The 27,220-nt window shown below is 42.0% G+C and overlaps 2 protein-coding genes across 2 annotated transcripts; one reads left to right on the top strand and one right to left on the bottom strand.

Moving 5' to 3' along the window:
• Positions 1 to 67: 67 nt before the first annotated feature.
• smarcal1 (SWI/SNF related, matrix associated, actin dependent regulator of chromatin, subfamily a-like 1) lies at positions 68 to 12,701 on the bottom strand. Its single transcript, XM_076747034.1, has 17 exons — positions 10,506 to 12,701; positions 10,065 to 10,416; positions 9,315 to 9,365; positions 8,931 to 9,191; positions 8,751 to 8,801; positions 8,467 to 8,650; positions 8,066 to 8,216; positions 6,527 to 6,688; positions 6,338 to 6,403; positions 4,668 to 4,808; positions 3,618 to 3,836; positions 2,780 to 2,850; positions 2,523 to 2,625; positions 2,012 to 2,194; positions 928 to 1,028; positions 608 to 704; positions 68 to 454 (listed from the first exon to the last, which is right to left on the bottom strand). The coding sequence occupies exons 1-17, from the start codon at positions 10,869 to 10,871 to the stop codon at positions 260 to 262; spliced, it is 2,754 nt and encodes a 917-aa protein (XP_076603149.1). The 5' UTR covers positions 10,872 to 12,701; the 3' UTR covers positions 68 to 259.
• On the top strand, positions 3,792 to 27,002 carry LOC143330435 (E3 ubiquitin-protein ligase MARCHF4-like). Its single transcript, XM_076747037.1, has 6 exons — positions 3,792 to 3,931; positions 14,183 to 14,542; positions 14,928 to 15,663; positions 23,543 to 23,698; positions 24,618 to 24,810; positions 26,401 to 27,002. The coding sequence occupies exons 3-6, from the start codon at positions 15,178 to 15,180 to the stop codon at positions 26,820 to 26,822; spliced, it is 1,257 nt and encodes a 418-aa protein (XP_076603152.1). The 5' UTR covers positions 3,792 to 3,931; positions 14,183 to 14,542; positions 14,928 to 15,177; the 3' UTR covers positions 26,823 to 27,002.
• Positions 27,003 to 27,220: the final 218 nt, after the last annotated feature.

The raw sequence follows: 27,220 nt of genomic DNA, 5'->3' as shown, positions 1-27,220 counted from the left end.
TGAACACTCCATCCTAATACCATGGTAACCAGTCAGGTTACAGTTTCAGAAGGATTGTAAAACAACACTGAGTCAGACGTTTATTTATTTTCTGTTATTTGCAAAAAAAATTTTTTTTTACATTGATTACAATAACTAAAGGATTTATTAATCCCTTCATATCAGTCATGATGGGCTGAGAAACTAGGAGCTGGGGCTTGTTCCAACAAGCAAAACAAAGTGACATTAATATGAAACGTCAACATGGAAAGTTTCTGAGTCATCTGCTGAAATAGTCTTTGATGCTCCTTTTGCTGGGGCTTTGTTCGACCATGCCGTGGTGTTTACCAGAGCTGTTTTCAGGTGGGCTGTCCTCCCACTCGTTTGCGGCCTCCAGCAAGATGGCTTCATCCATGTCATCATCGGCACTGAAAGATCTCTGGAACATCTCCATGATGCTCCTCTGCTTTGGGTCCTGAACAAATCCAGATCATCAGGTAACATCACTGACTCTACACACGCATTTTTGATTTAGCAAGGTAAGCTCTCACGTAAATGTCAATGCTTTTTAAAAACTGTCAACAGGATTACACAGAATATGTTTATTATATCGTGATGCAGACGTTACCTTAGAGTGGAAGCTGGCGTTGACTGCGTTGTCTGAGAGGTTTGATTCAGACAGACCTACTTGCTCCAAGATGTTCATTTTTTCCTGGATCATTGGCCTGGATCAATGCACAGATGAATTATAATAATAGAGCAGATACAGTCCAATTCACTGCTTGTCACAATATGCGTATCACACAACCCACATTAACCAACTGCTTCAGTTTTGGCTCACTGGCAGACAGTAGTGGAAGACTGATGAACACAGGCAGTAAGAGACTTTAAAAACACAGATGGATTATCAGTGTAATTGTGTCACACTGGCTACTAATTGACACGTACCACAGGTGATCATCAGCAGATCCCTTGGCAACCAGGTAATGAATATTCACATTGCTGGTTTGTCCAATACGGTGCACCCTATCCTCTGCCTGAATGAGAACCTGCAGAAAAAAAAGAGTTTTCTTAATATTATATTACCAAATGCTCTTGCCTTCATTTAGCAGCAGTGACCCCTAAAGGTCGACAACTGCTTGAGAAAAATATCATTAAAATTTCAAGTCATTATTCAGCCTTATAATTCAGCTGCCAACAGCTGAGATTAAAGCACTATTAAGATTCCTCCTGGAACTGAAGCTGTAATCACTGGCGTAGAGGTCGGCTTGAGTACAGGAATCAGTTCGTAATGAATTTAGCTTTTTTGCAGAATTGTCTCCCTTCACTCCTCAATTTTAGAATGACCCATTTGCTTGAGCTGCGATCGGTGTCACATCTCTGTCACTGCTACCTCTGCTAACTAACACTGCTGGCATGAAGAGGGAGGGAGAGGTTGGACAGCTTCCTCTGACACACATAGGGTGGACTTATTTCCCATGTAAAATGGGTGTTTCTGGGCAATGGCTGCCAAAAAAAGTGAAGTTCAGTTTCAGTTTAAATGTCTGAACAGGGACAGCACTATCCTCCCTGGTTCCTTCTCCCTGTGCCTTCGAGCAGGGATACAGACTTTTTGACGTGTTGCTACAAAAGGTCACACAGGGCAGACTGCAGGTTAAAACACACTGACAGATACAAAATACACTGTATCAATAATTAATAGGTTAACATACGAGCAAAACATTGCCAGTTAATTAGAAGACTCTGGGCAATATTTGTATAGTGCTGTATAAGCTCTCTTTGCGTCTTTTCCAACTGGATCTTTAGATGTTTTACATTCTTCACTCACCACGCTGTAATCTTCTCTGTCTGTTGTTTAGTGTTGGCAAGTAGCTTTAAATGCGTTTACTAGAATCAGCTTCCAAGAAGGTTTCACTGAGGAGTGTCTGGACTGGAAAACTAAAACCAACCACTACAAACCACGACACTGTTCCTAATAAAGTAGTCACATTGAGTACGCTGTATGTTGTAGTCCTATCTTTCCGTGGCTTACCCCGGGGTTCCAGAAAAGTTCAGCGAAGACCACCAGGTCAGCGGAGTGCAGGGTGAGACCCATATTAGCTGCAGTGATAGACAGTACAGCCACACAGGCCTTGGTGGAGAACTGGAACTTCTCACACAGCTGCTGCCGCTCAGCTGATGGAGTGCTCCCATCAATACGGATGTAACTGACACTCTGTTGGAGAAATGAAAGAAAATCATGGGTTAGGGTTAGGGTCAGGGTAGTGGGCCAGTACAAATCAGCAAACTAATTTAACAACCCTTCCTTATAAAATGTGCAACGCTGATAATTCATAGAGCAGTAGGACTAAGCTCGAATGTGCTCGGCGCTGCCCACGCCTGTTCCCTACAGACACTGATAAGAGTTGACCTCAGGGTTGACTTAAACTCCCACGAAAGAGCTGGTCTGGTTGAAAAAGTCAAAATGCACTCTTTCATGTCAAAATTAGATTTCTTTGCATGTGCGGCTCGTGTTCAGCCTGGTATCTGTACATCTTACGCACCTTTTTTCCCAGTTCGTTGGTGACATGATCCAGGACTAACTTGTGATGGGCGAACACGAGAAACTTCTCCCTGCCAGCCTCCAGCATGTCTGTGATGTACTCCCTGCCAGTGACAGAGCCCAAGTTATCTCAAATCCAGTGCAATCACAATGGTCTGACAAAAGATTCTGATTCATTTTACATTTTAATCTCCGTACTCATCAAATTTAAGCTGATTTGACTTACTGATCCCCCACCATTAAGGGGCCTGTACTTACATAATGGCTTGCAGCTTTGCTTCAGCTGTGTGGTTATAAAAGACGAGGAGGGCTTCCTTCTCTTCCTTTTTCTGAAAAAGAGATAAGGAGCAGCGGCAAGATAAGAACTGACACAAGACTCTGATGCTTTGATAAGACTGCCATTACTCTGAGGAGCAGTGTGATTATGAACAATCAAGCTCAGCAACTCACTCCCATCAGAGAGGAGAAGAACTCTTAAAATAAAGCTCCCTGGAGTAATCTGGGTCAGTTTAGAAGCACTTGTGTGTGTTTGAGGCCTGAAAGGACTCCCTCATGTGAGGAGGACGGAAGCAACACCGCTCACTTTTTTGGGATAAATGTCATCTTAACTATGAAGCATTTTTAATCACACACACTCCTTTTTAAGTGAGACATACTGTTGTGTATCACTATCATATTTTATACAGTTTAAATGAAATATCGAGCATCAGTCCTTCAGTTTGGGAATAATTTGGTCCGAATGTGCTATTTTCCTGATCTGGTGGAGAGATGGATTATAAAGAAACATTCATGGCATCTCTCAGTCCAACAGGATCTTACAGTTTTTGGTAATTATTGTAATAGAGTGTCGCAACTCACGGAATGTTTTATTTTACTTCTTTTAGCCTGTAATCCAATTCGACCATTTTTGGGAGAAATATTCAGACAATTAGGCAACCTTCAGCAAATAAGGCAAGGATTGATTCATTCTGCATTAATTCCAAAGACAGCCAGACTGTAGATGCCTGCAGGGAGTGGTCTCTTCGGGTTTGTGAATACTTATATTAAAAAAGCCTTTCTAGTTTTTCCAGGACTGTGGGAAATGTTTGGAACTTACATTAGAACTCCCCCTGGTCAACTGCTTGGCGGCAGCTGACAGAGCGGCTTTTGTGCGGGTGTTGATACCATCTATGGTCACGGTGACGACCTTGCGTTGTTTAGCAGGGAGCTGGGAGAGGACGTCGGACTTGAGGCGGCGCAACATCAGACATTCCTCCAGCAACAGCTTCAACTCACCGAGGTTGGATGAGCCTGAGTAGTCCCACCCCCAAGTCATCTAGAGAGGAGGGGGGTGGAGGAGGATACAGAGGAGAGGACATTTGGAAATCGAGAGGATGGTGGGAAGGAGGAATGGAGAGACAAAGACATGAGGTAAGTTTGACAGCCTTGGACTGTCAAATGTCAAGGTTCTTTTTAATCATACACGGATTAGTTTTAATGCAAGTCAAGCCAGAGACGAACCGGAAGGCTGAAAAGTTCACTTTCAGTCACAGGAGTGAAACATCTGTTACAGCTCCAGCTGGTCTGAGGCTCCATCAGGATGCAAAAGCCACGTTATGCAAATTCCAAGGAGATAAAGCCAAATTTTACAGAGCAGTGCAAAATCTCCGCAATCTTTAAAATGAGTCATCATGACCGAATTAAGGATGTAATTGGCCTTTAAATCGTGGAGCGTGTTCCCTACTTGAACCCGCTAAAATTAATCAAAGAGATTAAGTGGGAACAGTGGAGCAACAAAAGGAGATGAAACAAATGGAGACCAAAAAAAAAAACACAGTCAAGGAATCCACTGACACCATAAAACCCCATCAGCTCATGTACACGCTGTTCACTGACGTACTCTGTCTTTAAAGCGCGCTGATTTCACCTTTATAATCCTGTTGTTGTGAGCAGAAATGTCAAATTTTCCCCTCTTCCACCTACTGGACATCCCCTTCAGTGAACTGCAGACTATGAAATGTAAGTGAGGCAGAAAAATAACTCTTTGCTAATCCCACACCTAAAGTCCTCCAAGTTCTCTGAGGTGTGCTGGAATTACAGCCAATAACAGCTCATCAGTATTAAGCATCACACTTGGGCAGACGGGGCTTCTTTGGACTTAAGCTACCTGTTTGGCATTGCAGTAGCGCATCCCAAACTCGTGGAAGCGAGGGAAGAGTGTGGGTCTGACAGCCAGAATCTGGGTGTAGAGCTCAGAGGGTCTGGACATGGCAGGGGTCCCAGACAGAAGAATCACCCTCTTCGCTGCCTGAGGATGGAAAAATAAGTCTGATCAGAGCACTGCTGTGGGAGTCTAGGTGACAGAGCAAGAAATGAAATCAAGCCAAGAGCCAAATGCTTCAGCTGGTCTGTGAATCTATTTTAGCTGCAGGGTTCCCGTTATCCAGTAATTACTGTTTTTTTTTTTACCAGGAGAATCTGTTGAAGTCTAACATATTTAAATCTTTGTGGTCATAATGTTAGATGAGAAAATATTCAGGCTCTCCCGATATTTTCACATCTATCTCGGTGAAATAAGGGTTTAATTCGACCACACCAGAGCTGGTGATTGTCGGAACAGCAGAGAGATGAACCAGGATGATTTTAGTTTGATTTTGTTTCTGTTGAGTTATGATGAAATTAGTTTCTGTAACAGGAGTCTGGTGGCTTTGGCGAGAGCGATACAGCAGCGAGTCTTTGCTCTTGAACAGAAAGATCTGTCTGAAGGGATGCTTTCCATAATGCTGTCAAATACTTAGAATAACAATCTTTTAGTGGACGTACAGTGACGCCGCACAAACATCTGGAGGGATTACATTGCAGCAGGTTTTGTTGCTCCCTGCTGCAGTGCTCTCGCTCAATACTGGAATAACTTGTTGTCCCCGTTAGTCATTTAGACACAAAAACATGGGACGATTGGGTCCATAAACACAGATAATATCTGACTGGAATTTCTCCCATGTGACCCTGAAATCAGGACACATGAACCGTCTCTGTAATACTGTGACGCAGAGAACACTGCGTTAGTGCGGGGATCCCATCAGAACCTGCGACAGGTGTACAAAGAACAACAAACACAGATCTGGTGAGCACGAAATGGTTATTTAGCATTTCTGGAAACTTCCGTCATGCAGCAACGGTCTTAAAAATGTCATGTGTAGCGTTTGAATTCACGGATTGAAATATTAGGCCCTCTGAGGGGGCACCCCTCTGCCAAGGCTCATCTATTCTCCAACTTACTGTTCCCACAATCCTGGTACTGTGCATGCTGGCTCACTGGCATGGCTCATTGGAACAACTGATGGAACTGAGCCATTGTTAACGAAATTTGTCTAATGCTGTGCTTTTTCTGTTGAGACGAGTCAAGATGTCTGCTGTGAAAAAGATATATCACACAAAACTCGCCCTTTTTTAAGTTATCGCTAAAAAACATAAGAATGGAAGAAATCCCAGATCTGGCCTGCTGTGAAAATCTAATCAATTGTTCATCTGGCCCAAGGTCTACCTGAAGGCTAATTTTATGTAAATCTGGATCTTGTTCCAAGAGTTTTAATGAGTTTCTGGATAATTTTACTTGCAAAACCTGGAACCCCCTCAAATCTGATTTGTGACTTAAAGGACTGTAACGGAAACCTTTCCAGGTTTTCTTTGATCTGCTTCTTTGGATATTTTTGGGATATCCTGCTGAGGGCCAGGTAACGCCACTAACAAGTGAAAATATAACCTCTTTGATGTATCTTACAAAAATGACTCATCCAAATAAAACATTCAACGAAAAGAGAGAAGAAGAAGCGGCACCTTCAGCAGAGGCACGGCTGCTTTACAGCGAGCGGTCTTCATGTTCTTCAGAAAGTGAGACTCGTCCTGCACAGAAGGACAAAATCAGACATTTTGTTTACGATATACAATAATTGCTTTCAAGGGCAACATAATATCCACATAACGAATGATTAAACTGACTGGCATTCTAATTACTGCACAGCTTACCATGATGAGAACATTGAAGGGGTGTCCTGGCTGCTGCCTGTCCGTCCTGCTCAGGAGGTCGTAGCTGATGATGTTGACCAAACCGGACCGCAGGTTGTCTTTGGCCTTCACCACCACGTTGATGCTGTCAGCATTCAGGGAGGGGAGCCAGCGTCTGAAGGCCTGCAGGCAGAGATACTTGCAGAGTGAAACCAAACTCCTCAGAGTAACAGTGCTGTTTCCCTGCCACTGAGAATCAGACAAGCCTCTGAAATTTGTACCGACCAACATTCAGTGATAATTTTGTGACTGACAGCTGGTTCGAACGTTGCTAATCACTAATGATTAATTCTAATTTCTATTCAGTGTTTCCATTTAGAAACAACCAATCATGTGGTTTGGAAAAATGCCCACTGTGGCCCAAATGCTTCTGACAATTCACTTACTTGCTCTCTGTTCGCCTGTCAACCCGGCTTACCCTCACCAAGTTATAGCTCGCATGTTTTGCAGTAGATCTGGCCAAACGCACGAGGCTAACAGTGCAGATAAGAGCCAAGCCAGGCAGAGTAAGAGTCCTTTAATGGGGACAACATCCTGTGACTAAACTCCCCTCTGAGATTCCAACTGATTGGGGAACTGCGTTTGATCCAAGATATCTATTTAGAGAACAGACTGTCTTGTCTTGCCAATAAACAGAAGGCCGAGTAAAGCTCTTCTGAAAATGTGCTGCTAGTGCAGCCTGGTAATGCTGCTGTGAGTTAAGCAGAGAATAAGATGCTGCAGGACATGAGGCGCACGCTAGGAAAAAAAGGACACCCGAGGTGAACTCTGAAATTACAAAGCCTTGAAATTGTAGAAGGAAAACAGGGGCAGCGGGGCACTAAACATTTCAATGATTGCCAAGTGTGGGGATGTCAAAGTGGCCAAGTGGTCTCAGATGTGTACCATATAACTACAATGTCTCAGGTTCGAAGTCAACCAGAGGCCTTTGCTGCGTTTCACCCCGTCTTTCTCCCATATGTCCAGTCTACCTCTCTCCTGTATTAATAAAATGAAAAGCAAAAACCCAACAAAGGGTAAAAAAACATATAGGTCACTATAATTCAAGCTTTGATGTCAGGTGTAGCGGACCTTTATGAATAATAGAATGCAACAAAGCAGCCAAACAAATAAACTGTATAAGCACCTTCATCATAAATCAATGCTGCCTAATTCAAATGACCATCTAAACCCACGAGACAAAGAAATGGAAGCATGACATTTAATACTGCCACTCTAGTGAAGATAAAGCACCTAACAGAGTGCAAGCAGTCATTTGGGAACAATATTAACAATCCTCAAATGCAGAGAGGTTTAAGCAGGAATCAGCATTATGAAGTGTCGAACAGAGGAGACTCGAAGGATTTTCTAAAGAGGGTGCCTGCTGACTTAACGCAGACTGATAATGACACCATTAAATGGAAACAAAGTGATAAACTCTAACACCTACTAAATAATGAGCCATTTTTCTTCTAGGCTCAACACTTTAATGAACAAAAGCGCTCTGCTGGATGTTTTTACCTCAGCCCAGGTGAATCGCACAGAGGAGGGAGCCACCACCAGCAAGGGCCACTCAGTCCTGTAGTAGGCTGCTATACAGATGGCCTGCACAGTCTTTCCCAGGCCCATGTCGTCAGCCAAGAGGAGGCGGCCTTGCTTAGACACCGCAAAACTACAGGGACACAAAGGAACAAGAAAATGAAAAGCTACAGCAGGGCGGCGAGTGGAAGTCACACTGATCCAACCCTTTAAATCTATAAAAGCTGAAATCACACAGTAATGGCACTCGAATATTGACTTACTATGATATCTCTTCATTTGCAGGAGACTAAACAAGTTATAGATGAATAGCTGTCTCCTGGTATTGAATTATTGGCTACACCATGCAGAGAGAGCACTAATGGCTGTTCAAAGGCACCTACTTGACTCCTTCCCTCTGGAAGGGCATGAGACTGCGGGTGAGCGAGGGGTCGATGCTGGAGAGGTCTGCCTCAGGGACGTCTAAAGACCTGGCTTCAGTCCCGTCAAACCTGGCAGAGAAAGCCTGGACTATTGCCCTGGGCAGAGGCTCCACCTCCACTGCTGCTATCCCACTGAGGAGATCCACTGGGTGTGGAACACAGCACGGTCAGACAAGATGTCGAATGCAACAGAGACAAACAGGAGTACAAAGACGAACCAGCTAAATAAAGCAAATGTTACTCACTGAGTCTCTTGTAATCCTCAAGTGAAAAGCTCCACTTTCTTGTTTTCATGTCTGCCACACACACACACACACACAGACAAAAAAATCCTTTATCAGAAGCCGAAAAATGCAAATACAACTTGATAAAAGATTGTCAAGAAGACAGAAAAAGAGATGTTAATTGCACAATTTAACGGTTACCATAGTTCTTTGTTGGCATCTGCTTGAACGCCGCGATGACATCAGCATTGTAACCAATGTCAACCTCGAACTTTGTCTGAGACACCAGGATGCACTGGCCCTGCAGAATGGCTCCAGGCTTGTGCCAGTCATTACAAAGCTTCAGCAGCGCTCCCAGCGCTGCGCCGTCACGAGCTCGACTGGTGGCTGCCGCAACGTCCACCGCGTCCGTTCCCTGCAGAGGCCTCAAAGACACGGAAGCGATAGCAGCCGCTTCCTCCACTGCAACAGAGTGAAGACAAGAGGAGATGCAGCAGCCCAGAAAAGACGAATACTCTGTCATGCTTTTCTTTAGAAAAAAAAAAGGAGTTCATGTTCTTATGAATATTTCCCTGGTGTTCATACTTAGATGTTGGTAGTCCTCCAGGCTGAAGTTCCACATCTTTGTGGCAGGGTCTAAGGCAGAACAGAATATTTCATTATTCGGGAAAAGACAGCACAGACACAGAGGTAAAAGTCAAAAAGTCAGACATATGGCACAGAATAACTCCACTTTGAAATTAGGTTTTTTGGACTTTCTGTTTAGAAAATCGACACTGGCGAGGATGAAGGATTTGTCTACCTTTGGCCAGACGACAGCAATCTGTTGCTTTTGTTGTGGTGGGATCAGCTGTTATTTTTTTGGCCTCGTAGGTTATCATGTTTATGTGCACAGACGCATTGTGGCACTAAGGCCGAGAATTATCTGAAAATTGCAACGTCTGCTGCTACAGAACATAATACAGCGAGTCAGTACTCAAAGCTATTGAGGTTTAATACACAGACCTATTTGAGACTTTGTTCACTTTTGGTATTAAGTGTGGAATCATTCAATTTCATTGAAAAACTGTGCACTGACAGTTTCTGTTGTGCTGTTATTCTTGAATATTGTGTTTAAATTCCAGCTCATTTCTGAATCTATGATAATGCCCAAGTTTTTTTTCATCCCTGCTCTATTTCTGAAAATGTACTGACACTGATCGGACTTTAATTCATATTAAACAACAGAAAATGTTGCTGATTTGTGTTTATATATTCTTAGGATTTAATCCTAAGGTGGGGAAGGGTGTGGGGCTGCACCCACAAAGCAGCATCGTTGCACTGGCAGATACTTACCATAGTTCTTCGAGGGGATGGATTTGAAAACTGCAATGAGCCCTGCGTGGTAGCCCACTTCGACTCTGAAGCGGTCCTCTGTGTGAGGTACACATTTTCCTCTCACAGAGATGGCAGGCTTTTTTGCTGGTACAACATTCTGAGTAGATGAGTTTGAGGGAAGCTGTGCCACAGGACTTTGTGCAGGTTTATTAGCTTGCTTGTAGAAAAAGCCAGCTGCACCACCTGAGCTGGTGGAGGTGGGGTTAGGTTTGGGATGAGCTGGCTTCGCACCAAAGCTTCCTCCGCTAGACGAGACGCAGCTGCTCACTTGTTGACTTCTTGTCTGAGGAAGTGGGTCGATGAGTTGCATCTACAAGGACACACAGTACTGCGGCTTAGAAATACTTATTTTTTTTCTTCCAAACGATAAATGATTGAACATTACAGCACATATCTCACCTGTCTCGAAGAAGCCGAGGTACCTGGAGTACTCTGGGTGATTTGGTTGCCAGTGCCAGATAAATGCTGATGCTTTGGGCCTTGGTTTTGGTTATAGAGGCACTGTGAGTCTTCTTTGAAGGGTGGAACAAACCGTTTAGGTGCAGAAGATGTGCTGGGTGTCTCTCTGTGATGAGTGAGGGTGCCAGGATCAGAGTTACCGCTCTGTTTAGGGTGCTGTGGCTGCACTGAAGTACCGCTGAAGCCTACTGAGGTTTGCTTATTGCTGCAGACAGTCTGTCCAAGTCTTTGGGCTCTTCTCTCCAAAGCCCTCCGTCTATTTTCCTCGATTTTCCGCTGTTGCTCTGCAGTGAGCTGATTAGACATGATGATGAACTTTGCAGTAACTAACGCTAACTCGTTGCTTTGGTCATTTACACATTCAGATGATTGTCAGTGACACTCCAAGCTAGTTACCTACAAACAAGTGATCCATGTAGACTCATCTGGGCTATCATTACAGTTATGACCGCTATAGTAAAAGTTTGCAAACTTGCACTGGAGCGTCCCCTGCTAACGGTAGCAGCTAACGTTGCTAGCGTGGGCGGTAAAACTTAGCGACAAAATACATCGACAGCGTCACAGTGGTGTTAGAAATGAGTCAGGATTCATTCGACGAAGAGCAGATGATCAGTTGTGTGATCCAAACACGGAAAAGACTGTAGAGTTGGTACGAACGACGCAGGACTAAACATAGCAGGGTACTTCTTAATTTGATGTCAGTATCTGGCGCGCAGGAAGTGACGTAGAAAAACAAGCAGGCACGTGGAGGTGGTGGTTGCTTAGCGATGGAGAGGGACAGCTAACAAGATAAGCGTCAATATGAACGATAAAACGCATTTAACGAGCAAACAACTTAAATTTGTGCTTTGTGTTGAGATAATCCGTCTGTATGAAACCTGGCCAGATGTGTTTGATACGTTAGCTTGGAGGAAAAACTAAGTATCTCACTAAAAAGAAGGTAACTATTCGATGGATTTAACCTCATATCCAACCGTCTTTCTAATAAAGGTTACGCTACTCTAAAGTAGCAAAGTAACGTCAACATGTAACTATGAACTGAGTATTACATTTTACTCAGAAAGGCAAGATATACTTTAACTGTGATGGAATGTAATAAAATAAGATTTAACCTACTCAGTTAGCATCTGTGCTCAAGTGAAATGTAAAGGCAACCTAATTGTACCTTACATTTTGTGCTACTGTATACTTTTACGCCGCTAGCTACATTTCATAAGGAACTAACTACTGACTCGACGGAATGATCGCAAAATACAATATGATTCATTGTCATTGATTAAACCAGTTATCACCTAACCTAACGACATATGAAGCGGTTAGCTAAATGCTACTTACAGACTGATGTACCAGTATAATCATTATGATAATGTATACACATATAATGATAATATAATGGTTGATTTTTTTTGCATATCGAGTACTTTCACTTTGATACTGCAAGTACATTTTGCTGACAATACTCTTGTACTTTGATTTAAGCAGAGTTGTGAATCAAATACTTGTAATGAAGTATTCTTAGACTATAGTATTGTTAGTTTTATTTACTGTAAGTAAGTTATCTATTCTGGTAATTGATTAATTGGTTTCAGTAATTTTTTGAGAAAAGAAGTCAAAATTTTTTGATTCCAGCTCCTTAAATGTTGACTTTTTTGTGGTTTCTTTACTCCTCTATGACAGTAAAGTGAATATCTTTGACATTTGAGGATGTCATTGTGGTTTTGAGAAACACTGATCAACCTTTTTCTCCATTATCCGACATTTTATTGACTAAACAACTAATTGATCAATTAATCAGATTCATCGTAGATGAAAACGATTGTTATTTGCAGCCCTGAAATGATCTGGATACTTTTTCAATCACTGCTCTTAACCTGTAGTTCTAGTTTGTGTCTAATGTGTTTCCTGGAAGCTAAGCCGAAAATGATCAGCTGTCTTGGCAGGCTTACTTTTGATAGCCATTAATTCAGGCACTACTTCCCTCCTGAGATGCGATGTAAGAGTAATCACTGACAATTACCTGTCAGAATAGAAAACCAGCTGGAGTGAGTGCTACAAGTTTAATGTGCCACTTCACTTTTGGCGGTCCATTAAATGCTCACCCCATGGCCACTAGCCTGACTGCAGTCTTACATAAATTCTGACAAATAAAAAAGAAAGCAACATGTTTCTTCTGGCTGAGTCCATCCGGCCACAGGTGTGTTCATTTCAATTACTCAATCAAGAAACAGCTGCCCTGACCAGCCAGTTAAGTGCTCTCCCCTGTGTCTGTCTGTTCTGTCTGCCTTCCCCCACATTGTTAATCTACCAAATTAAGTCAGCATCATTCATCCATGGTAAAAGTTAACCAAGCTCATTTACTCTAGTACTTTACTTATGTACAGTTTTGAGGTATGTGTACTATACTTGAGTATTTCATATTATTTATATGACAACTAGTTAATAATATTTTTTCCTCCTAATTCATATTTAAACATGCCAGCTTATATAAAATGATACATTGTTGATTAAAGTACCCCAGAGTATGTAAAGTAGCTGAAATTAGCTCAACCATAACAGCCACAATATTAAAATGCTGCTTACATGTCAATGCACTGATAGTATAGAATGTCTATGTAACGAAAGCACTCTGAAAGTGTTTTGTATGACTACCTGCTTTTGATACTGTAAGCCCATTTTCAAGTACATTTTTTCTCATACTTCTGTGCTTACTTGAGTAAAAGTTTGAATGCAAGGCTTTTATTTGTAGAGTATTGTGATATTGCAAATTTAGTGCTGAAATAATCGACTAAAAACTGAGAATTAATTGGCAACTAGTGTAACTAGGGGAAGGGAAGGAGCACGGGGACACTTACCGGTCTACTACAGTTCACTTCATCATTGTATATATTGTATAGCACATATTTTTCTCTATTTCTATTGTATTTTGTTGTATTTTATTACCTTTTTATCTGTATAGCTTTGAGCTGCTGGAACTCCAATTTCCCTGAGGGGTCCTCCCAAAGGGATCGATAAAGTTCAATCTAATCTAATCTAATTATTGATTAATGGTTTGTAACTTTTAATGCAAAACTGCCAAAAGTTTCTTGGTTCCAGCTGAATATTTTCTGGTATTTTATGATAGTAAACTGAATATCTTTGATTTTTGGACTCTGTCAGACAAGAACAAGCAATTTGATTAAACCATCTTGGGGTCTGTGAGGGGCATTATTGACCATTTTCTCCTATTTAGAGATGAAATGATGAATCGACTAATCAGGATATTGATCAGATTAAGATTTTGCAGATTAATCAATGGTGAAAAGGTTTAAGCCATTGCCAACCTAACTCATAGCTGTGTTAAGCAAAATAACACTATTTAACGGAGCTGTTGTGAATAATTTGTGCTTTCTTTGTGTTGCCTGATAATTGAATTGTTTAATTATTGATAATTAACGGGTACAACTTAATTTTCTGCTCCCTGTTTGCGTGATTAAAAGGCAGTAAACATAACCTCCTTTGGAAAAAAGGGGGGTAAAAAAAAAAACATTAATGTCACCCATAACTTAATGTGTCTTTTTGCATTGATGGACGTCTTGCCGAGAACAAGTAATTAACCATTTCCTGTGTATTTGTCTCAGTCCACATTTGTAGTAATGAGTTGGCTGCTTGCATCACCGTGCGGTGGTGACGTGTGGCGTCTGGGAGCTGTCCCAGGAATCATGGTGCTGAAGCTGCAGCACCAATTCAGCAGCCAATGATCACAGGAGAATCCGAGGATACGGATGCTGTCACCCAGAGCAGGACAGTCCGAGCATCGTAATGGATTTTAACGGAGGGATTTAAACCCATCGGCTTGTTCCTCGGACATGGAAATTCGATAATTGGGGATGTAAGATTTACACAGAGTTGCCAGCGACCTGCAGTCTGGCTGGAGATCTATGAAGAAGAAAAAAAATCCTGAAACTGTGAGTCGTATAGAAACCGAGGTAGCTCGCCAGGTAAGACAGATTTCGCTTCCCTAACATGGCACGCCATCGATTGACTTGATTTGCTTTGAGAGCCTTACAAGACGTCGACAGTAATCTGAGCTCTGCTGATTCAAAATGTGTCTTTTGGTGTTGTTGGAATATTTGAATTTTAAGACTGAGCGCTGACATTTTGTTTTGTAGTCTACATCAGCTTGTACATTGAGGCAGATTTGATTCTTGGGCTCTGCACTCGTCGTGAATCTGGAGGGAGAAGCCTGTCGAGATAGTTTATGTTGTACAGAGCAGGGAGACTATTAAGGCCATGAAATGACAGTGGACACTGACTGAACGGGCCATAGCCTTATTACTTGAATGCATTTTCCTATCAATCTAACATTTGACTTTCCTCTTTTAGCTGTTCCGTTTATTGAACTTAATGGCTTCAGACACTTGTTTGCATCGATGGGATTTATTTGCCTTTTGGATTTACATTCTCGTGGGAGGACAATAAAAGACTTTCAATCAGAATATACGAATATCAACACAGAGAACTAAACGGCTGCTTTCAACCCCAACAAACGCCGGAAAACGCACCCTCTTCCCCCACTATCCCATCTCACGACATATGAAGAAGTGTTTGCACATGACGGGAACACATACGGTACATGCTGTTTTCTTCCAGCGCCTTTGCATGGTGCTGTGAGTTTCTGGCCGGAGACAGTCTGATGCTGCGCAGCCAGGGCATGCTGAAGAGCCGCTGTTGCGTCCTGCTCGGTGACCTGAGGGTGCTCCTGCTCGGGCCACCGGCACCGCCGACACCGCTGCCTCCGCTGACCCCCATGAGCGGCCAAACTACGCAAAGCCATGAGACAGGCGTCACCGTCCCTGACAACAACAACACGTTAACGCGGAGCCACCAGCACGCAGGCGAACGGGTTGCCCCACCTACAGCAGGAGCCACCGGGCCACCGGGTGGAGAGCGACCGGGCTGGGTTGATGCTGCAGAGCTGTCGGCGGCCCTGCGCGGCTGCAGCAGCTCCTCTGATGACTGCTCAAAGGGCAAACTGGAGGAGAGGTTCTCCCTCACCAGCTACACGGAAAGTGGCTTCAGGACGCCTGTGTGCAGGATCTGCTTCCAGGGACCAGAACACGTAAGTCAAATGTTCCCAATAATGTTAAAATAAGATATTTTTGTCATGAAGGAAGTTTCTAACCAGTTCATTAATTAATAACTCATACACACCGTCTATCTAAGGGTTAAAAAAAAATGTGTGAAATCTGTTGGTGTTTTATTTAGTTGGGATGAAATCTCCCAACTATTTGGTGAAGTATAGAGCAGACTAGGTGATGGGAACGTTGCACATTTAGATAGAGAAATCACCCCTTCCCAGCCGAGCCTTTGTTACATGCAGGCTTTCTGTTGCATGAGGATTCGCTGGCCAAGCTTCTTTTCCAGTGAAAAAACCCACTCCCAGTGGCTTATTAGGGCATCCATGCAGCTGGAGAGCCCTCTGAGCAGGGATCCCACTGCATCCTGCGCTCATCCCTTTGTGTGGCTTGAAAAGGCAGCTATAGCTAGCAGTGGGAGGATAATGAAAGACCTTGTCCCCATGGTTGACAAGTGTGGAGGATACACAGAGATGCAGTAACATCTCATTATAGCCAAACACTGTGAATTCATATCAAAGCATTACATGCATGAAAAAATCAAATAATACCTCTCACTCTGCTGCTCACACACACCACCTGGAAACAGCAAAGAAAAAAATAATAATTTGTACAGAACAGAAGGGAAGAGCCTTCAAGTTAATCACACTGCGTGCCTCCGTCTTTGGGGCTATATTGATGATAATGTCACACTACATCAATCAGGAGAGGAAAAATCAGACAGAAGATGGCTAAGGTGTACTGCAATAAATAATATTAAATTATAACACAGAAGCTTGTACTTAGCAATTTGTGGACACATTAGTTACACTGTTTGACAGAGCCTATGAGACCACATTGACAAATATGTCACACCTCACCAATTAGTAATGGAGGTTGGGAGGCTATAAAAAACGTGAAGCAAGATAACTGAGGTGTAGAACATACCGTTTTATCTGGCAGTCGGCACTCATGGTTACGTTTGCCTCACCCAAGCAACAGATTTACTGTATCATTTCATGGTCATTGCACTGTGTATGGCCTATAATCTCTCTATGTTTCATCAACTAATTACTCCAACAGCAATTCTGTGCATCATTCCACCTCTGAGCACAGACTTTGTAATTATTACTGACATGGGGTCTAGTTATGAGATTGGCAGACAAGGCCTCATCCTTGTTTTTTCAAAAACTCCACAGATAGTCAGCACACTCTACAGTGCATACAAAGTACCGTCTTCAAAGTTTGCAGTATTTCCCATGGCCTCCTCCAACTCATCTCATCAATGCTTCCTTGAGACATTGCAGCTAGTCAATAGCATTTGATTTCATGCCGTCTTATCATTATGCAAGTTCTTATCCACCACCGGCCTTCCTTTTCCTGTCATCTCCGCTGTTGGTTTGGGTGAAGTCCAGATATGGATCTGTTGAGGTGTAAATGGATACAAGGTGAATGAGGCTCCATTTGAAAGGAGAGATGAGTGGACTGTCTGCGTGTCACTGTGTGATACAGGCAGCGGGGACATTAGTTATCCTCTGTTCTCCCTTAGCCTCCAGGATGTCACATAGACCAAGGCAGCCAGTATCTGATCTGACAATCCACCTCCAAAACACTTCCATCCCCAAGGCTGAGATACTCAAGACAGAGTAAAGAAGGGAGCTAGAGACACTGCTTTCCTCAAGCATCCCACTAGAAAAGGGCCTTGGGTGTGTGACAGACGCGACCATTGAAAAATGATTGAACTCTGATTTAGCATGACACCAAACGAAGCAATAAGTCTGTGTAGTCGAATTCATGTCCCTGTTTTTGGTGCCATTTTTCTTTAAGGTGCCCTTAGTGATTCACAACCAACACCCTGTTGTCTCTTAGCATACGTTTGCGTCTTTCTTTGCAAATTTGTCTTAATACAATACTCACATGCCCATTTAAAGTTATTGGTCACTGTAATAATATCTCTTCTCCATACTGGCCATGAAGCCATCCCTTCAGAAGTCTGCAAGCCAAATCAGGTCTTTTTCCTTCTTTGTGTTATTACCCCTTCCCAACAAGCTCAGCAAGGAAAACTGACGAGGAAACACAAATAGGGAATTTCAGGTACGTTCGGATGATGGCCACTCGATAGCTCAGACCAAAGACTGTGGATTCTGTCCACCATCAATTACATTTGATTCCGAACAGGTCTCTTCAGGGCCAGTATAGACAGGAGGAATGATTACAGCAACCTATAAGTCTTTCAATATGGATGTGAGAGTTTTGTATAAAGATAGACTTTAAGCCAGACTTCTGTTAGAGTTAAATTACATTCCCAGACACACACAATGCACAGTATAATGAACAGCTGAGCAAATGTCAAATGAAATGACATCAGGTTATTCATGTTTTTATATATATATATATATATATATATATATATATATATATATATATATATATATATATATATATATATATATACAGCTAACTTGAGATATATTTCAATCCATTATTGGTTGTATGGAGCTAAAGGTCAGGCAGAAGCTTTACATGAGCCTCTGACTCGCCTTTGCATGGAGCATTTTCTTAATTCAAACTTCTGCTTTCAGAACTGATCTTGACCAGGTCCCTCGGAGAAAAGCAATTTATTCTGAAGAAATTGTCCCTTCAGATCATAGAGGAAGTTTATTTATATTGTGCAAAAACTTATATAAAGGACATTTACAAAGTAATATACAAAAACAAGTCATGGAATATGTCCATGGGTGTGGGATCCTTTCCTGACGTGTCATGCACTATTACATTGAAGTGCCCTTTGGGGCCGATGCTTCTACTGTCCTGTCTCCACTTCAGCTGCATGTTGAGAATATGTGAGTCCCTGCTGCTTAAAAAGAATGTCAGCTTTCTCTCCTAAATCATAACACAGATAATGCACTTGCACAGTGTGTTTGTCTGAGGCACAATGAGAAGCCTTGAGGGGTCAAGTTAGCATCATTCTTTCTATATGGCCCCACAGTGCAGAGGCACTATCCTCTGTATTCCATCATCGCATGGTTCCTCTGCCATTTGTTGGAAATGGGATATGAACAAGTTACATAAGCACATGAAATTTTTTGGCCTAGCCGAGGTCTACAGACAGCAGCTGTGAATTCATAAACTTAAATTATAAACACTGGGTGCTCTTTTATTCAATTACTTTAAAAAGGCCCATTAACTGTCACTGTAGGCCTAATGGTTCCTGTGAAATAAGCAATGGCTGAAATGTCCCCCAGCATATGTCTTATGAGCAGTCATAACAGATAAACACATTTGAAATTATATGACCTTCAATTAAATTTTTCAGTGATTGCACTGTCTCTCTAACTTGTTGAATATGATTAACATGCATCTACGAAGCTGTTTTCAGATGGCTGTAGTATTGCAGGTTCTTATTAAAGAAAAGCTTGTGGCGTGAATGTCATGGGCTATTGTAAAAATCACTTTCATTCAGTTTCTGTGGGAGCTAGTTTATTATACCACAATTTCCCTTCGCCCGGAGTTAATGGAGTTCTCGTGCATTGATTCCAGACCCTTAAGAAATGGGAATAGCCATCGCTAATTTAGTTTCATATCGTTATATACATTGGGAGTGGATCCAATTTTAGAACGAGAAAATTAGGTGCATTGAGGTGTTTTTAGGATAATGCAGCACAGAGAAATGGAATAACACAGCCAAAGCATTCAGGCTTAACATCTTTTTAATACATTGTTCTATTGTGAGGTTTTTGGGAGTTTTTTTTGTAATGATCATTGCTGTTTGGTCAACAAAAGGACATTTAGTTAGCACTTTCTGTATGCGTGGGCTGTAATGCCACATTTGTTACCAGTCTCTCTTGCTCTCTCTCCAGCCTCAGTTGTACTGGAGTGATCTAGGTTTCAGCTCTTGGCTGCAATCAGGCCAGTCACAGTGAGTGGTCTGAGTCCCACTGGACACGGCAGAAGTGTTCTGGTGCTCCTGCCAATACACTCCCACCCTGGCCATCTGTAGATGGGCCTTTTCTCCTCTAACTCCCTGCATTTCTCTCCCTTCTCCTCGACCAGGGTGCCGCTCCGTCTGTCAGAGATGTCAGCTCAATGATGGCGTGGAGAAATAATTTGGAAACTCACTGCATTTTTCATTTCTTCTTACAATCTCGATGCCATGTTCATGGTAGACAGGGACAGGGAATATTTAACATTGAATTAAAAATACCTTGGCTTAGAAAATGAATGCCTCAGCTTCGAGAAGTGGAGAGCTTTCTTGCAGCAGAAGGGGTTTGCTAATTTATTTTTTCATTCACTACAGGCTTTTTGTTCAGTCCCATTAAGACTGAAACACATCTATACCAGGAGGCCCTGCTTAGAATTTTATAGGCCCATGTTTCTTTAACTGCAGGTCAGGACCCATAACAGCGTGGCACGGCAATGTCTTTTAGATCATCATATATATCATAATATATCCAATATGAGAAGACTAATAATGTATTTTAATGATCTTGGGGCCCAGGGTGAGAGATTATAGATCTCTCTTTTGTTCCTCAGGCTGAATGCATCTTAAGAATAATGTCTGGTTAAGAATATGGCTGAGCACATATTGCTGTTAAGTAAAAAGGTTCTGATGCCAAATTTGGCAACTATCATAGTTTCACTTTGGCTGATGAGTTTCAGAGTCTTCTGTAGGATCTTTTATAAAACCCTGTCAAACCTCACTGATCAAGCTGAAAACACATGTTGGTCAAGTTAAAAAAAAGACCACTAAATCTCAGCTCTTTCACCTGACAGCAGTGATACGTAGGTTCCTTTTGCTGCTTTGCTAAATTTGTACCTGGTTCAAGAGTTCACAATTCTAGTGCTGTTGACCACTGAGCACCTCTTCAGGAGCAAATTTATATTATTGCCCTGCTCAAATGCCTCTCGAAAACAGACCTTTACTCCAACAACCTTTGAGGTTAAAGACACAATACAGCATTGTTATTCTGCTTTTCAGTGAAATCAATCATATGTAGCTGTCACCAGGCAGACGTAGAGGACTTGAAATGCCCTCTATTATACTAATATCCTGACTGACAGTTCAGAAATGTCATTTCAAGATGACCAGTATGACAGCTAACCCTATGTTCCACAATTTCTACTTGTATACCAAATCTGGATGTTGTTTAAAATTGACTCATGAATATTAGATAAAGGCAGGACAGCCAGAACTGGTTTTACCAGTTTTAGGTTTCACATTTTCCCTTATCTGAAATTATACATCAAATCCGTAATAATGCACACGCCTTATTTGCAACTGTTGACAGGCTGACAAACCCTTCTGTGTCAGGAGCTCCTGAACTTCTAACTTCACAAAATCAAGCAATAAATTTGTCTCATTCTTCACTGACAAAGCAAATTCAATTAGCATGACACAATCTGATCTGATCAACCTGGGAAGAAATTGTGCAACATCCAAATCCCCCGTCCTTCTGCCTTGATATTCTCCATACAGGCTTTTTAAACTGCACGGCATCTGATCTTGTTCAAATTGTTAACATTTCTCTACTCTTAAGCCATTTCCCTCGGGCCCTGAAAACCACAGTTATTAAGACATTCATACAAAACAAAAATCTGGACACCTTGCCAATGAACAGCTATAGACTGAAGTAGAATCATTTTCAACAACTGAACACCTGTCTGACCCTAAACAATTATTTTTATGTTTTTTTAGTCAGGATTTCGACCACAACACAGCACTGCTGTGCTCTGCTCTTGTTAACTTCTTGAATGACATCCACTTATACACAGAGAGCGGAAAAGTCTTTGTGGTATTAGATATCAGGGCTGCATTCAACACGGTCAACCACAACAAAATGCTAGACAGACTGGAAGGAGTTGGGTGGGATTTTTCTGCACATTGCTAACCTGGTTTAAATCCTGTTTGAAGGACTGAGACTAGTTTGTTGATAAGTTATACACATCTGAGCATACAAAATCACTTGTGGCATTCCTCAAGGCTCCATTTTGGGGCCTTTTCAAATCAACAGCTACATGGTCCCAGTAGCTCAGATTATTAAAAAGAAAAAAATGTCATACCATAATTATGCAGACGACACACGGATTTATGTCACTACATCACCGGTTCCTGACTGCATTGGACAAATTGACTGGATGCACCAAAATTTTCTTCAATCAAAACTAACAAGCGGTCAGTTTCAGTCTCTACCATTGAAGACCACAAACCAAGCCAGAAGTTTGGTGTTGTCATGGACTCAAGCCTAAATTTCAATAGCTTCATTAAAATCTGCCCACATTCACCTTAAGAACACGTCAAGAATTAGAGGGCTAGTATCCTCGACGGATGTAACACCGTCTTTACAGCTCTCTCTAAAAGTCGACAGCTGCAAGTGATTCAGAACAATGCTGCCAGAGTTCTCACTAAGACACTGGCTTCCTGTTAGTCATATAATTGATTTTACAATACTCTTGTTGGTTTATAAAGCACTGAATGGTTCAGGACCAAAAGGCCTTTCTGATCTGGCGCTCAGTTATGAAACCTCCAGACCTTTCAGATGGTCTGGGACAAGTCTGCTTACTGTCCCTAGAGAAACTAAACACAGACAAGCTGCATTCAGTTTTTATGCACCATATATCTGCAACAAACTCCCAGAAAACTTGAGATCAACTCAAACCATCAGCTCTCAAATTAGGCTTAAGACTTTATTGCCATCCCATTTTATTAAGTTAAACTTGGGACTCCTTATTCAGATTATGCAGTACACTGTAGCTGCACTGCAATTTTTATTCCCCTGTTTTATCTGTTTCAGCTTATTTTTATCTCCTCTCCTTTTATTGTACTCTTTTAAATCCTATTTGAACATGTCTTTTTATATAGTCTTTTTATATATTCTATTCATAAACGTAAAGCACGCTGAAATACCTTGTTGTTGAAAGGTGCTACAATAAATAACACAAGTAAACTTGCCATTCCTTTCATAAAGATCAGGTGCAAGCAGAGCAGGAATGCAGGCAGAGCAGAGAGAGGAGGAAAGGAGAGCAAAGGACATAATTAAGCATTTCTTCTATACTTGTATTTGGTTTGAAGTAACCGTTTTTTCAACTATAAAAGAATATTTATGTATATACTGTATGACAGCTACATTCAAAGCTGCAGAAACAGCGTATCCTTAGCGCAGTGCTCTGCTGAGCTGAGCTTTGTTGCTGTTCACTCTTTGACAGAAGCTTCATTGACTAATCCTCCACCTTTCAACTGTACTAGTAATCAAGCATTTTGCCTGTCAACTCGATGTGTGGCAAAGCTTTCATTTCACACCTGAACTGGTGTTTTGCTGTAATATGTGCAGTGCTGTGTATTATATGAGTGTGCACATGTGCGTGTACTTGCTTGACTGTGCATGCAAAGCTCTCAGAAAATCAATAAGCAAGCACAAAGACCTGCAAGGAAATATAAATGTATGTATAGTTTAAGCTGCAGTATATTGCATGGGTTATCGGCTGGGGGTAAATAAAATGAGAAAACAAAGGATTGTCAGCCAGTCAATGCTTGCCATAAGGAGATATTTCCTCTGAAAGTCGCTACTGTGCTTAAGCTTGAGTCCTGTATTATGAAGTAGGACATTTTAGCAGTTGTCTTCTTGATGTGGTTTGCAGTTTTTCATTGCATTATGCTTGGTTATACTCAAAAATACATTCATTCAGTATGCATCAGTGCAGAACCTTTTCTTTATTTACGTCACAGCACTGCCCAGGTAGTGAGGTTCATGTTTCACCAGCAGCACAGTCCAAACAGTCCAGTGGAAGTAATAATATGTAGGAAAAAAAAAAACACATATATGCTTTTGAATGAACTGAATAATGAAAAACTTGCTGGTTTTGACAGACTCTGCCTCTCTCCCACAGGGGGAGCTCCTGAGCCCCTGCCGGTGCAGTGGGTCAGTCCGCTGCACCCACCAGCCCTGCCTCATCAAATGGATCAGTGAGAGAGGTTCCTGGGCCTGTGAGCTCTGCTACTACAAATATCAGGTCATTGCCATCAGCACCAAGAACCCACTACAGGTGAGCTGTAGGTGTACAGGGAAGCGCTGTAGGAAAAGAGTGTGTGGAAAATATTAACAAGTTGGACATAATGACCAAGTTATTGTGTGTTCTTGGAACAAGGAAGCTTGGGCGAGTTAATAGTCTGATGAAAAACTCAAACTCCGAGTGCTAAAATGGCTGTTTTGCTGTGTCATTCAGAGCATTGTTGGGTTTTATGGGGATAAGGCTAGATCGCCCCAGGCCCGTCTCCTCTGGGACTCATTAGGATGCATTTTAAGTTTTCAGATCAAAATTTATTTAGGACAAAACACCTAAAACAGTATTTTCAGGAATCACACTGTCTTTACTGCAGCTCTAGTTATGCTCTGATCATAAACCGATGAATTCAACTAAAAATGAAAGTTTTTGAATTAAACAAGGCTTTTCCCCTCTGATCTCCAGAACAGAAAGATTGCAGAAGCAACTTTTCTCTCAGTTTTAGACTTTGATAATATGATAGGGTCGTTTGTGAGTGGACAGGCTTCTTTGATGTTTTTCCAGTTTATGTGTGTGTGTGTGTGTGTGTGTGTGTGTGTGTGTGTGTGTGTGTGTGTGTTTAAGAGAGAGAACAAATTTTCCTTTCCAAATGCTTAAGAAAATGACGGATCCCCCCCCCTTTCCTCCTTGCTCATGGCAGCATTCCTTGAAGTTTGATGCTTTTGTTTTGGTGGAATAGATTCTGATTATCAGCACAATTAATTTAGGAGTGTTTATTTCATGCTTTTTAATCAGTGAGTGTGCCCTTTGATTGTATCTTTCCCTTGCTGGTACTTCTCTTTACGAACTTGTTCTCATTCTTGTCTCACAAAGTGTTTTCCAATTATTCAGTAAAGTCAAAAGAGAAATGAAAATGAAATAGAGAGAGCTAAGCTGTAGTGTGGTCTGTGTCTTCCTGCAGTGGCAGGCCATCTCCCTGACAGTGATAGAGAAAGTGCAGATAGCAGCAGCCATCTTGGGCTCCCTGTTCCTGATGGCCAGTATCTCCTGGCTGGTGTGGTCGTCTTTCAGCCCGTCAGCCCGCTGGCAGAGACAAGATCTGCTTTTCCAGATCTGCTACGGCATGTACGGCTTTATGGATGTCGTCTGCATCGGTGAGGTGCTAGACTTTACATTGGTTTGTTTCTTTTTTACATTCATTTGATTGTTACAATGGGTGTGCCGTCAACAGGCAAAGCAAACAACGTCGAAGGTGTCCAGCAGGGTCATTAAATACAGGCCAAATGTGCACAAAGGATTGTGAATGCCATGAACAGTTTGACCTATTGACAATCAATACAAATATAAATGTATACCAAGTAGTCAACTACTTCAATATTGAGTGTGTGGAGTCTTGTCACGTCACACCGGCTTTAATTTATATTGCACGCATGAGCGGCCACTTTTATTAATATTTTTGCAATATTCACTGCATTACAGTTACTATATTAAAGATAATGAATCGCTTGAAGCTTATTTGATTAATAAAACATGAACATTCAAAAAAAAAATTACATTTTTGGAGCAACTGAACTGGTTTTTATAGCTTTTATTGAAATCCGTTCCACTCTATAGTAAAAGCTGCAGCACCAAATTCAGGCAAACTTTGAAGACCGTGTGTGTGTTGATATAACGAAAGAGGGAAAAAAAGGTGCACTGAAGCATTTTTAAGCATCTTCAGGATTTGTGTGGGTGGGTGTTCAAATTGAAACTTGTAGCATCCGCTTTAAGCCTGCTGTCCTCTCTGTGGAGCCCGGGGGCCCGCCTGTTTTGGATGAGTGTGTGATGGCATCTCACATTAAGAGAAGTCTAACTGCCACTGCAGCAGACAGCAGGATGAGTGGAAGGGGAGATTGATTGTCTCCGGTTTGGTGGCGAGGATTGAGTGTGGAGTCATTAACTCTGTACTTTACAGAGATTAACTTGTCACCTGGCAGACATTAAAGAGCAAAGACCTGACTTTCACTTATCCACAAAGTTAGACTGGGAAAGAAACAGAGATGAAGAGAAGAGGCAGGAATTTATGAATAAATTCTGTAAATATACAAGAGGTTGGGAATTATTAAACATCCATATTTGGCAGGCTGCTATCACTACAGTTGTTGCAGTATTTGAGCTATATGTAACTTCTTATCTCAGGAGAACTAGCTGTGTGATGAGCACAGATTCTACATACAGTTCTGTATGTCGTGGTGATGAAGGTCTAAGGTAATCAGCTCATTTTAAGCAAACTAAAGAACATCCCATCCATACAGTATTTCCCTCTACATGACTTTAATATGGGAGAAAATGCAGTAAAGTCTTGGGGTCCAAGCGTCTCTTGTTACAGATTGATTTCAATTTTCCAGATACTGAGTTCAATGAACATGAATCAATAAGCAATTTTAAGCTGTGATAAGATGTTATCGAACAACCCCAGAGAACAGATGCATCATTTTTTCTAACCGAAATCCAAAAGTTGTGAGTGTTGCTGTGTTGTAACTTGTGCCATGTCTACAGTTTTTCTAAGAAATAAAGATCTTATCTCGGGGTTATGGTGCGATACTTTAAAGATGAGTTGTTTTGTTCTGCTGCTCCTCAGCTAATACTTTCTGCAGGCTTGAACACAGTGAATCTACCACTGCAGAGATATATATCACTTTGTGGTGTCATTAACACTGCTGCCAGACAGTGACATTGTCTAATTGATGCTCTGATTTCCACAGCGCTAATTGTCCACGAGGGACCTTCTGTGTTTCGAATCTTCCACCGCTGGCAGGCCGTGAACCAGCAGTGGAAGGTCCTGAACTATGATAAGTCTATGGACAGCGATGACCTGAAGAACAGCGCTGTGGACAGGACTCTGTCTCAGCCCAGCCCGGGCTATCAGACTGGGATAGGAGTGTCCACCTCCACCTCCTCGCTGATGGTGGTTGCCTCCACAGCCGCCGGCTCCACTTCTACAACTGTGGTGACGCCCGCAGGGGGACTGGGAATACATGTGGACCCCAACAGCGGCAGCACAGTGCCAGACCAACACTGTCCCTACAACATCCTCCACCTCCTCAGCCACCTGAGGCAGCCGGAGGCCCGCAGCCAACCCAGCAATAGCACACGAGAGCTGGTCATGAGAGTCACTACAGTCTGAAGAGTCAGTTGAGGCCTTATCTCACATGGACGATTTATGAACCAGCTGACAGTTGAAGAAAAAAAAAGAAGTCTTATCTTAACTGCACTGGATTAATACCATGTTGTTGTTTGTTTCAAAATGCATCTCTGATGTCCTTACATGGATTGAATAAAAGTCAAAGTTGTTTGATTTGCAGAATTGGTTGGAAAATTGTTCTTTTGCATATTTGGGGTAAAAAGGTGGAAGCAGATGTTCACTCCTGGTCTTTTGAAGAGAAGCTAAGCTCAAAGGTCCTCTTATTGTTGACTGGGTGCTTTCAACCACGCCTCAGGTGACACCTCAGTCAGCTCTGTGAATGAAGGCTCTGAGGTGCTGCTGAAAACTCATCATTCAGAAGAGGTTTTAGATTGAGTTTA

This window comes from Chaetodon auriga, chromosome 13 (assembly GCF_051107435.1).
Source record: "Chaetodon auriga isolate fChaAug3 chromosome 13, fChaAug3.hap1, whole genome shotgun sequence".
Taxonomy (NCBI): domain Eukaryota; kingdom Metazoa; phylum Chordata; class Actinopteri; order Chaetodontiformes; family Chaetodontidae; genus Chaetodon; species Chaetodon auriga.
The sequence above is the reverse complement of the archived record's forward strand: the minus strand, read 5'-3'. Positions and strand labels throughout refer to the sequence as shown.